Source organism: Planococcus citri, chromosome 4 (assembly GCF_950023065.1).
Source record: "Planococcus citri chromosome 4, ihPlaCitr1.1, whole genome shotgun sequence".
NCBI lineage: Eukaryota > Metazoa > Arthropoda > Insecta > Hemiptera > Pseudococcidae > Planococcus > Planococcus citri.
In genome coordinates, this window is record NC_088680.1 from 33,728,462 (window position 1) to 33,741,255 (window position 12,794).

General features: G+C 31.7%; 1 protein-coding gene across 2 annotated transcripts; it reads left to right on the forward strand.

Annotated features, from left to right (window-relative positions):
- The first annotated feature begins 420 nt into the window (after positions 1-420).
- Positions 421-12,207, forward strand: Pdk (pyruvate dehydrogenase kinase). Of its 2 annotated transcripts, none has more exons than XM_065364570.1 (8): positions 421-773; positions 879-1,089; positions 2,121-2,305; positions 7,318-7,488; positions 7,583-7,758; positions 8,037-8,166; positions 10,730-10,839; positions 11,248-12,207. In XM_065364570.1, exons 1-8 carry the CDS (start codon positions 665-667, stop codon positions 11,374-11,376), a joined length of 1,221 nt encoding a protein of 406 aa, XP_065220642.1. In that variant the 5' UTR covers positions 421-664; the 3' UTR covers positions 11,377-12,207. The 2 variants fall into 2 exon arrangements, with proteins under 2 accessions (XP_065220642.1, XP_065220643.1); XM_065364571.1 differs by having other exon boundaries at positions 8,037-8,151.
- The last annotated feature ends 587 nt before the right edge of the window (positions 12,208-12,794 follow it).

Sequence of the window (12,794 nt, forward strand, 5' to 3'; positions counted from 1 at the left end):
CACCATTGAAAAGAGGAAGAAAAACACTACCAGAAACCACAATAAAACGAAAAAAATTTTTGCCGACATATGGTATGGTATCGCTCACCGCGTCACATATGTTCAACAAATAATCGCAATAATTAATAATTACTCAATTTTATTAATTATAATCATTAATTATTAATAATCCAACCATGTAATTGCTTATTTAATTTTGTTTGACTTTAATCAAAATCAAATCAAAAACCAAAAATGCAAAAATGCAATATATAAATAATATAATTTTTATTAAAAAAAAAAAAAAAAAAAATTAAAAAACAACTGTGCTGTTATTACGTCATATGCAGCTATTTCTATACAGCGCATGCGCACATCCGACCTGAGCTTTTCGTGAAGTTGTGTTTATAAAAATTGATTATCAGCAAGCGGGCAGAGAAATTGAAATTTTTCTTCAGTTCAATTCGGTTCGGATCAAGATTCGGTGAAATTTTTCTCGTTTGTTGTTCTCTCAGATCGTATTTTTACCTAATCGACGTGCTACTTCATATCCATTCTATGTGTGTGATATACATATTTTAAGATACCTAATCGTGTTCTTGTAAAAATGATGCTGTAGTTCTAGTGATCGTGTAATCCGCATAATATCTCTTCTGTTATAAATTTGCCGCTTATTTTATCCAAAATGAGGTTTACTTGTGCATTAAGGACAATTTCAACATTATCGAAAATGATCGACTTCTATTCGCAATTCAGTCCTTCGTCACTTTCCATCAAGCAGTTCATCGATTTCGGTAATATTCTCTTTTCTATGTTTAGCAAGCCACTATAAATTAAATTGTCTATCAAGAAGTAATCTAGTAATATTCCTCTGTGTTAATTAATTTTTAATTTGACAGGTTTGAGTGCCTGTGAAAGAAAATCATTCCTGTTTCTAAGGAAAGAGTTACCAGTTCGATTGGCAAACATTATGAAGGAGATTCTCTTATTGCCGGAAAATTTATTGAAAACTCCGTCGGTAGTTCGATTGAACGATTGGTACGCTCAGTCTTTCACCGAAATATTAGAATTTGAGAAAGCAGATGCTGATGATACTGAAACACTCGACAGGTAGATACGTTATACATTTCTACCAAAAGATTACACTCTTTGCAAAAATGTTTTGCTAATATGTAATTATACACGAAGAACCGTGTACTATACTTAATTAGGTCGGTTTTTAATTTCAACCCATACGCGAAAAAAATAGTACATTACATTACTAGATTAATAATGTGGGTGATTATGAACGAGTGCAAAGTTACTGCGCGAGTCGAAGACGAGCGCTGTAACTTTGCACGAGTTCATAATCACACACTTTATTAATCGCGTAATGTAAGGTGCTTTACATAATAAACACTCGTAACCTCACCATTTTACACTTCTGTTGTTTAGATGCAAAAAATGTGCGTCTATGAGTGACCAAACTTCACCAGTTCACCGGTTAAATTTTGTCCAAACGTAACGCGTATGTAATGAGGAGTTTCGCGGTGTTGCCACATAACACCACGTACATAATACGGCTATTATGTACGTGTTTGACCCGGCATTAGGTCGCTCATAATGACGTACATTTTGCATCTAGCGACAGAGGTGTAATGATGAGATTACGAGTGTGTATTACGTAAAATTATCTACGCTAAACTTTGAACTTTTATCTCAAGCTTGAGACTGAATTTTTACTCGTTTTGAAACACAACAAGTACATAGATACGTGTTGAAAGAGAAAGGATTTTCTTCTCAAAGTACTGTTTGGAAAATAAACTCGCGATTTCAGCTGATAACGCGAGATTCCCCTGCTATGCCTACAGAAACATGTCCGATGACGCAGGTAATTACACGTATATGCAACGCTGTTTTCGTGTAATTTTTGTCGTAATAATTTCTTATGATCACGTTCGTTCACCTTAATCGCGGTAGACGACTAATTATTCGTTTTCTTTGAAATTTTTTTTCTCAGTTTTTTCCCAGTCGAAAACACTGCCAATAATACATCGTACAAGTATAAATAAACGAACCTACGTCACATACCGGACATGACGATAATTACTCGCATCCTAGCAGACCTTTATAACCCTTTACAATGTATTTTGTTGATCTAGATTTTGTAAGTCTTTGGTGAAAATACGTAACAGACATGCCGACGTCGTCCAAACCATGGCTCACGGTGTACTCGAGTTGAAAGATTCCAACGAAATTGATTATCAAACCGAACACAGTATACAGTATTTTCTCGATCGATTTTACATGTCTCGTATCAGCATTCGTATGCTGATCAATCAGCACAGTACGTTGAAATATTTTTTTTTTTATTATGTCAATTCGAAGAATTCAATTCGTGCTCGAACTTGTAGGCCTACGTACTTTCGTAGAAAAATTGCCATCTGTGGTGAAATGAAGTACAATTCTCGAAAAAAAAAATACTCGTTAATTTTCGAACGTATCACGAGATCATAGTTGGCCGGTGTATTCGAGTCGAGGGCAAATGTGTATTCGTTTTTTTTTTTAATTATACGGCGTAAGTAGAAGTACCCGTTCGAACTTGTATGTAATTACCTAGTATCGACAACCTTGGCTCGAATCATCTGTGTTGTTTGTTTTTGTTATGAATCGTTGTTGTATACGTATGCAATGCGAAATTCCTGCGAAAGTTGTCATTTTTTTAATAGCTAAATAATACTGTCTCGTCAGAGCCTTGTAAGACGATCAACTTGATAAAATAATAGGTTTTTTGTTCTCTAAACCGAATGAGTGGGAGTGGCTGTACCTGCCTATAGATTCCTATGGGGGAAAAACTGAAAGTGGAAATACCTACATCATACTATTTTAGGCTTCTCTCTCTGACTTGAGTCTGAATAAAATTAAGCTGACTCTGATTGAACCAAAATGGAATTAGATTTCGACTAATAAAATACTTATATACAAATAGTGTTTCTTTGACTGGATACTTTTTGAAATGTCCTTCGCAAAATATTGAAGAATGGTCTTGAAAGTTATGTTTTGCAAAAAAAAAAAAAGGAGGGCCTGAGGGTCGAATAAAATGATCTTAGAAACCATTTACTATACAAAAAGTTGCCTTGAAATATTCTCTACTTCGCGAAATCGCTCTAATAAGCCATTTTTTTACACATTTGGTCCATTTATTATACAATTGATGTATTAAAATATCGAATCCGGCCCGAAGGACCAAATATAGGGATTGTTTTTCAGCCAATCCTGACCAAAGAGATCCAGCCTATAGGTACTTGAAATAGGTAGGGCTAGGGGTTTTAAGTGGGAGGCTCAAGATTCACTCCAAAGTACCTACTCGTATATTATTTCAATACTCTCACTACTCTGCTTACTTGATTGTAAAGTTTAAAAAATTATTATCACTTGAAATAAGCTGCTTGCATAGAATTTCCTCGCCTATTTATCGTTGATGGCTAATCCTTGTATCTTGAAAGATAAATGCGTGAAAAAATAAAATGCTCGCCAACATCAACACAAAAAGGAAATAGAAAATTTAATGACCTAATTAGCGTCGATTGTTGCTTCATAAAGAAAATAAAAGATAAAAAATACGTGAACGTGAATTTTATGTGCTCGCCGGGACCACACCTCCGTTAGAAGTTGAGCTATATCAACTATGACGTAATAAAGATCAAAGAAAAAATAAACCTGATTCGAAAAATTATGGTTTTGGTGCATACATAAGTAATGAAATTCGATCGAGGCTTGAAGTATATTCAATTAAAATACATAATGGTTGTAGCCTAAATAGTAGTTGGTGACTATATAGATGTACAGGATGGGGCAAAAAAAAGTTTCACGTTTTGTTTAACTTTCATAGATTAAAAACTGTCTCAAAATAAGAAATATTCTGCTGATTTTGTTTCAAAATTTCCACATTCATTTATAATTAGAACATTAGGAACTTATGATGTTAAAAAGCAAAGAATCTAGAGTCTTTTTAAACCATTTTTTTTTTTTTTTTTTTTTTTTTTTTTTTTTTACAAAAATGAGAAATAAATTTTACGACGCATAGGTAATTTTTTTTAGGGAATTTGAGAAATTATAAAACTTTAAATTCTCCACTACCTTCAAACGATTCAATTTTTTTCAAATGGGAAAGAGTTACGTATCAAAACTTCTTATGTATTAAAAATCAAACAGTAGGTACTCGAGTTCACTTCTTGAAAAAGTTAAACTTTCTTTCAAGTGTCAAAAATTGGTCATTTTTTTTTGAAAATAATTGGTAACTCGATACGAGTTACCAAAAGTGGAAATTTTATTTCTCAGCTTTCTCAGCAAATTATAGTAATAAATTACGTAGGTATTGACGAACTTTTTTTTGCCCCACCCTGTACTTGATATCTACGTCGAATGTTTTCGTAAGGGGAAATGAACTCGGTTACATTGTTGTACGTGTAACGTTTTCATTATTTTTTTTTATGAAACTTCATTTTTATCTTGACTTATTCTTATCAGTTGAAACAATAAGAGAGATGTTTTCTTGATTACTTTCGATAGTCGAGAATTTGTACTGTATTTCTCTGTCTCTAGTCTAAACACACTCGAATTCGTTGATTGCGATGACTGACGTGCGGGAAATACGTATTCTCAATTCTGACGAACCACAGAATTCTTAGGAAATGAATGCATGTAAATAATAACACATTATGATTCATGTTGCTACTGAAAACTTGTTGTTCAAGGGCGTACCGCGTTATAAGTGCACTGTTAAGAAATTATTATCATGTTTTGACTTTTCAGATTTGAGACTTCAGTGTAGCTTACGTGGGTACGTGTTAACATTATTTTCCCATTCTTGTGGAGTGTTGAGGACTTGAGAGTTGTGAATTTTTTCATTTTATTGAAGAAATTGTCTTTCTACAGAAGAATGAGAAAAATAAGAAATTCTCGACAAATTCTGTCCACAAAATAGGAAAATATTCTGAAAATTTTTGATACTTGCTGTCTGAAATGAAAAAAATGTAGGAATAACCTTATTAAAAATCGGATTTACCCATCGAATATTTTTTTTGAATGCTGAAATTCTGTGTGAATAATTTTTGAAAATTCCAGAATTGCAATGATCTGTAGGTAGCTAGGTAACTACCCAACTTTTGTAGGGTTGAAAAATGCAAAAACTAATGAAAATTATTTCAGTACGAATATTTTAAATCGAAGAGTTCGGTTGTATGTATTTAGAAGCTCTTGAAAAATTAGCTAGGCACATTTTTTCATACTTTTTCCAATTTTTGAACAAAACTCCCAAATACCCACTTGAGTATTGAAAAAATTTATTTTTCTTTTGCAATAGACCTAAATTTTTTCAAACTTCTAAATCAGCGTACAAATGAACAGAATTTTTGAGTTCTTGTTTCGATTTTATTTCGATTTTTGAATAATCCATTTCAATTTTTTGTTTCCGTTATGTACCTACTCAATATTGGCCTAGTTTTCTTAATCTTACGTATTGATTCCAAAGTGCTGTTGAAAAAAAAAAAAAAAAAAAAAAAACAGAAATAAAAATAATCTGCAAAATATTTATTAGGATTTATTAGAATTGAAAATATAGCTTTAAAAAACTAGAAAACAAGCAAAAAATTGAAAAAGAGTATTGATAAAAATCATAAAAATTGAAAAAAAAGAAATGGAAAAATAATGGAAAGAGGTGAAAAAAGTAAAATTGGACCGACAAAATATATCTTAGACCTTTTTAAAAGTAGGAAAATTTAAAAAAGAATGCTGAAGAAAATCATGAAATTTTTTTGAAAAACCAAAAATGATGAAGACAGTGAAAAAATGATTAATTATTGTACCTAACCAAAAAGCAGAAATGACTGAAAAAAAAACGAAAAAATAACATTAAAACTTTTAAAAAGTAGGATAATGATAAAAAAAAGAGAAAAAGTGAAAAAAGACAGAGGAAAGAATTTTTAAATATTACCAAAGATCAGGACAAATTCAGAAAAGTTCAAATAAGCACCGAAAAAATACCATAAAAAACCTAAAAAGAATAACGATAAAAATCAATAAAATTTCTTGACACATTCCCTCCCCCCCCCCTCAAAAAAATAACCGAAACCAAAAAAGCAGAAAAAACTAAAAACTAAAAAAAAACAAAAAAGGAAAAATTGAGAAAGAACCTGAAGAATTGAAAAATACTTATCATATAAACCTCTTAAAAGTAGAAAAATGGTCCAAAAAATTTTTTTTAATGAAAAAATATCAATAAAAATTTCAGCAAAAGTGGAGAAGATAGTAAACCCTTCTTTTCTTTTTATTCAGTGTTGCTATCTGGGCATAAATATGGTCAGATCTAGCATAATTTGAAATACATTTCACATGAGAAATTTTACCTCTGGCATCAAAACAATTTAGCATTATTTTGACTGCTCTACGAAAACGTTTACAGACAGATGAATTTAGTTGAAAAATTGGACGAAAATTCTTTGATTTCGAGCTTTTCATTAATGGTTTTCAAGTTACAATAATTTTTTGTGTAGTTTTCAGTTATTTTTTCGATGAGATTTTGAAATTGAAAAGCTTTTCGAAATTTTTTTTAGGTGAACTCGATTAAAAATCCTGATACACAATGCAAATAAAAATGGCATACATTTCTAGAACAATTCAGTTGTGATTTTGGCATAATTTAACGTGAAATGAGCGAGAGAAAAAATTCAGAAATTCTCTTTGACATTCAAAAATTTTCAAAATCAACTCATACCAGCAAAAAAAGTTCCAGAAATCTAGCATAGTTATGTGAAAAAATTAGGCATAATTATTTTTTCTCCTGTTATTCCTCGCATGATTAGCGTATTCTTTCCTATTGTCTTTCCTCCATCAGTCCATTTGGCATAAAAATTGTAAAAAAATTGTCCATATTGATTCCTTATTCGATCCAAGTACTGACATCCTCTAGTCTTAGATTTGAAATCTACGATTCTCAGCATCTCTTTTGAAAAATTGAGTTTTATTTACGAATATCGTAGGAAATTTTATTACCTACCTACTTGCTTTTATTTTATAAGAAGATTAGGAAATTTCCACGTTTCTACATTCTATATGTAGTTCTCAAAATTGCACTCGCAATGCAGAAAGCAATTTATTATGACAATTAAATTCTTGTAATTGCTTGGAAAAAATGTACGTACGATCTCATGACTACAAGTTTAAGCACGTTTTTTTTTTCTAAATTTTTACTACAAATATGTGTGAGTACGGTACATACAAGTTACCGTAATAAAAGTAAATTATGCTACGGCACAACTTGTGCGATTTCGCCAACATTGTTTTTTTTCTATTTTTCAGCACTTCTTTTTGGCAATGAAATACTCAGTGATTCTCAAACTAGACATATTGGTTGCATTGATCCGCAATGTGATATTGTAGCCGTTGTTAAAGATGCTTACGATAATGCTCGACTATTATGTGATCAGTATTATTTGAGATCGCCCGAATTGACTGTAAAAGAAGTTAATGGTGAGTAATCAATAATTGAGCCACTAATTAGTATGATTTTAATTAAGCTATAGGTACCTATAATATACCGAATATCTGTGTTTTTTATGTGCAGCTCTACAACCAAATGTTCCTGTAAAAATCGTCTACGTTCCGTCTCATTTGTATCATATGATTTTTGAATTATTTAAAAACTCAATGAGAGCCGTAGTCGAACATCATGAAGAAGCCGATGATCTTCCAGAGATCAATGTGTACGTTGTATGCGGCAAAGAAGACATTTGCATCAAGGTAAGGAATTGTCTCGATGTAAATACCATATCGAGTAATGACTGCATGTACTAGTAGTACTCGATTACAATTATTACCGGTTTACAGTAAATAGGTCTTTTTTTTTTTTTTAATTGAATAACAGCCTATCATGTTACGCTATCGTGTAATTTAATAGATTGATGATGTGACTGTCACATTTAATAGAATTACTCTTACTGTATAGAGTAACGACTAACAACCTCGTTTATATATTCGATGTCGTCCTTATTTTGTCATTTACATTGTAATATTTACAGATCTCAGATCGTGGTGGAGGTATTCCGAGAAGTCTTACCGATCGTTTGTTTACGTACATGTACTCAACCGCACCGAAACCGGCTGCTTCGGATATAAACACCGTACCACTGGCAGGTACGGTGATGCACAGTATTAAAAACTTTGATCAACTTTTAATTGCTTGAGGCTGCTTATGGCTGCGTGAATTTCATTCAAGCATTGAAAGTTTTATGGTTTAAGGGTTATGCTAATAATATGATCGAAGCCCATTACCTCCCCTCCATTTCTACAGAATGGAGCCGTCGGAAGCCACAATAGGACCAAAGAAAATTTCATTTTTGTTCCCTCCCCCCTCTCCACCCTGAAAAACTGAGTCCTAGTCCTCGAAAAATTACAAAATTGAAAACTTGAGATTATGAACATTGAAATTTTTCGATGAATTTGAATATTTTATGAACTTTCGAACACGTCGTCGGGCCCTCCTACAAAGTTGAGACTTGGGATAAATTGCTCTCTGCTCTTCAGTCTCCAACGGACTTATTGCAAAATCTGATAAACTCAGCCTTTGGGCAATCTGTGAAACAGTTAGAAATGAATTTTGTTGCAATTCCAACAAATTTTATGACATTAAAGCTTAAAATCAGAATAATCTTTCTCAAACATTTTTTTAAAAATTATTTAGTGTATGAAATTGGATTTAAACTTTTTGAAAAATTTATGTGCAATCAAATTTTATTCGGTAAAAAATAGAGGGAAAGGAGAGTGTCCTCTAAATATAATTTTTGGTAGATTTTACAAGTCTTTGAGATTACAATTTTTTTTTTGTTGAGAAATTGATGTTGATTTTTTTTTATTTAATACGTCATGAAATAGGTCTTCAGTAATTCAGAATCGGAAAAATTGAGCGAATCATTTCTCAGAAAAACTGCGTACTCTGCACCAAATCGATCAAATTCAACGTTTTTTGAAATATGACTCTCCCTCCCCCTCCCCCCATTTTGATGAAGTTTTGGGAGGAAAGTTTAAAATCATGTGGCACATCGTTCATTAGATTTTTGATGGTGCTGGTTTTTAATTTCAACTCACTTATTTAATCTAATCCTCCCCCCCCCCCATGCGTTCTATGGTGATTCAGATTTCGAAAAAATCGTAAAGATCGTGCGACATGAGGTTTGTTCGGAGTTTTGTGGTGCTAATTTCGAATTTCAGATCAATTTTCCTTTTCTTCTCTCTCTTTTTTTTTGGTTATTCTCACTGTCTCTGTTTTCCTTCCTCCCTGCTACACTTAAATAAAAACTAATAGGTACATACTTATATTTGAAAAAAAATGAACATGTTGATCTTTTTTTGATGAATATTCAAAATTGGGGTGTTGAGTCATCAAATTTAATTTCTGAAAAAAATGATCAAACTGCGAAAGAAACGTGTATACTTACTCGTACAGATAATTTTTTGATTTTTTCCCTCTTTTTTCATGATCTCAAAAATTACATAATTTGTTTTATTTTTATAAATTTTAAAAAATTAGGTTAGGTACTTGAAATTTTTTTGAATCATCTTTTTGAAGAACTATGATTTTTACTAAATTTATTTCAACCAAATTTATCCTGTTGAGTATTTTTTCATCAAACAGAAAAATTTCAAAACATTTCGAGCAATATATTTCCTCGAAAAAAAAGGGGTACAAACTGTGGAATTTTAGGAAAAATTCAACATTTTGACTTATAACTTGGTTTAATTAATTTTTTATGATTTATTAAAAAAAAAAGCTTTGAATGTTCTAATTTTTTCCACTTATTAGAAAAGTCAAAAACTTCCTTTTGCAATTGAAAAAAAAAACTTGGCTCACAAATTTTTTTGGAATTGATTGACAATGAAACAGAATTGAATTTGAGGAGCTAAATCATGTTCCATACTTGAGCTTTTTTCATGTTATCTTTACATTTCTCCAATTTCCCTTTTCATTTTATTTTTTTTTCGAAAAATGGACGGTAAACTAATTTAAAGGGAAAAAATGTTTTCGAAATTTTTCAATTTTTTGAACAATAAATTAAAATTTTATCGATTAATTCTACATTTCGAGTTTTTTAGCTCATAAACCACTTATTTGTTTGTTTGATTGAAAAAAAAAGATGATTTTCGTTTCCTTGATTTAATCTACTGAAGTTGATCGTCTCAACAAATGAAAATAGGCCAGCTTTAATTAGGTTTAATGATTCAAGATGAAAATTTATTTTACGCCAAAGATAAGCTGAAAGTTGTAATCTTAATTTCTTGTTTGCCCCAAAAAAATTGAATTATTCGTGCATCTGGGTAAACATCCGACTCCGAAGATAATCGAATGTGACCGAGCTAAAATTATACAATGTTCAACAATTTCGATTCTGATTACATGTAATTTTTGTTCCACTTCTTTTACCTGAAGTACTAATTAGGTACTTATTCAGTACTCGGTGGTTAGAGGTTAAATAAAAGAAAAATGCACTATTTTTCTTTTGGGTAACGTATCTTCACTTTCAACCGATAATCCGATCTGGGCATTATTGCTCAAAATTTGCATCACTGATTTAAAAAAAAAAAAATTAAACTCATAATCACCCTCATCAGCTTAATGGATTATAGGAAATTTTTCAACGCAGGGCCGAGAAAATGAAATTTTCCTTTTATGTATTCTTGACCAAGTTGTAATAAATTGATTGTCGAATTTTTACAGGTTACGGTTACGGATTACCTATTTCACGTTTATATGCACGTTATTTCCACGGTGATTTATCTTTATTGTCGTGCGATGGACTTGGTACAGACGCAATCATATATTTAAAAGTAAATTTTTATTGCAATTTTATTATATTTTCTAGTCACGATCAATATGTATTTACGATACCTACATACATAAGTTAAATTTTGCAAAGCTCGCCAAATCAACGACCTTGCCAATAGATACGTGAAAGTGGTTTGTAGGTAGACGACAGAAGTTGTATTGCATTTTACTGCGAGATAAAATGCGATAATTTAATACGTATAATTGCTTTTGAATTGTAAATTTGCATTCACGCGTTGGTAAAGGTCGTCGAAATGATTAAAATTCAAGTTTCAAGTCGATAATAGGATGAGTGTTTTTTTTTCTCTCGAATTGGTAACACTGTCGAATATCCTAATTAAAAAATAATACATTACGAACGAATTTCAATTAAACATTATTACGCGTAACTAATTATTTTGTTTTTATAGGCGTTATCGAACGAAGCAAATGAACTTCTACCCATATTCAATAAGAATTCGACGCGATACTACCGTACAATTATACCGACCGGTGATTGGAGCGGGAACCGGAGTTTTCATTCTAAAATACATTCGTAATTCCTACCTGTACCTACCCCGATTGAAAATTAAGCCAAATTTTATTATTTTATTTAAGCTGTAGTCGTATAATTATCATTTTATCCTTGTTTTAAAAAAAAATTCAATTTTCAACCACCCTAGTCGATAGTCTGAATGAATATTGTTTTTACTATGAACTGAATTTTAATTTATACTTTTTTTAATTGATTTTTTTTGGAAAAAAAAGTTGTACATTTAGAAACGGATTTACCTTACCGATTATTAGTTTATTGTGGGGTAAAATTCTCCTCGTTGACGTTATTCAGTTAATACCTACTTGAGGAATGACGTGATATGAGCATAACACTGTCGTACAACATGTCGTACGATACTCTACCAACCTGTAGGAAATGACTCGTGTGTTCTTGGAGCTGGCCTCCTGTTTGGAAACTTTCGTTTTAATCGTTAGTTGGTACTATTTTCTTTTGTATTTATTTTATTTACTTATTTATTGGAGTATACGATTGCTTATCAATACGAGCTCTTGTTGTAACTTAAATTATACAGGGTATTTGGTAAATGCGTTTCTGTGTGTATGTGATAGCAGTTACCAGTCGAAATGGCGATGTGGAGTACCTATAGATCGTGTTTGTGAACCTTTTTTAAAAAATTAATTCGAGAATCATTTTGCTTTCATGAAATGTTTATGTGGTGTGTTCTGTGTAGATATTTTTTTGATAAACTATTGTATGGAATTTAATTGAAGTTCGCATCACTGGTTGTATAGTTTGTGTTACTTAATTATTTATGTTTCCGATTTGTGATGTGATTTTTGCAAAACTTTCCGAAATATATGAATATGTGTGTTGATTTGTCATATTTTTCTAACCTAGTATTATTATTATTTTTTTTGGAACTCAGGAAGTAGTATCATGGTTGACTGTGATGATAATAATTGGACTCGTTGTCTCGTTACAGGTTTCAAATAGTAGGTTCCATAAATTTTTTGCCCCGAAATTGAACACAACTCACAAGGACTGAAAGAATTAAATTCATAGCCTGGTTAGAAAGTTGGATTTGCCCAATCTGTTGTTTTTTTCAATCTTCTTTCAGCAAAATAATATGACGTAAGAAAATATCAGAGCCATCGTCATGATACTAACCACCTTTCTTCTGGACCATTCCAAGTAGCCTAAGAAAATTAGTCGAAAAAAGGGGGCCACAGGGAAACGCTAGAGGGCAAGCTGAATATTTGGTATACTGGCCTATTTTTATACCCTAAACACGAATCCTTGGTATCCCCACCTATCCCAAGTGATTTTTCCCCCTAATGTGGATTACTGGATTTTAGCCCCAATGAGATTTTTCAGAGGTTTTTCACCCATACCTCCCGAAATTGTGGCCCTAGCCCAAAAATGGGGGGAATAAAAATTGTTCTAAATCAAATTTCCTATCAG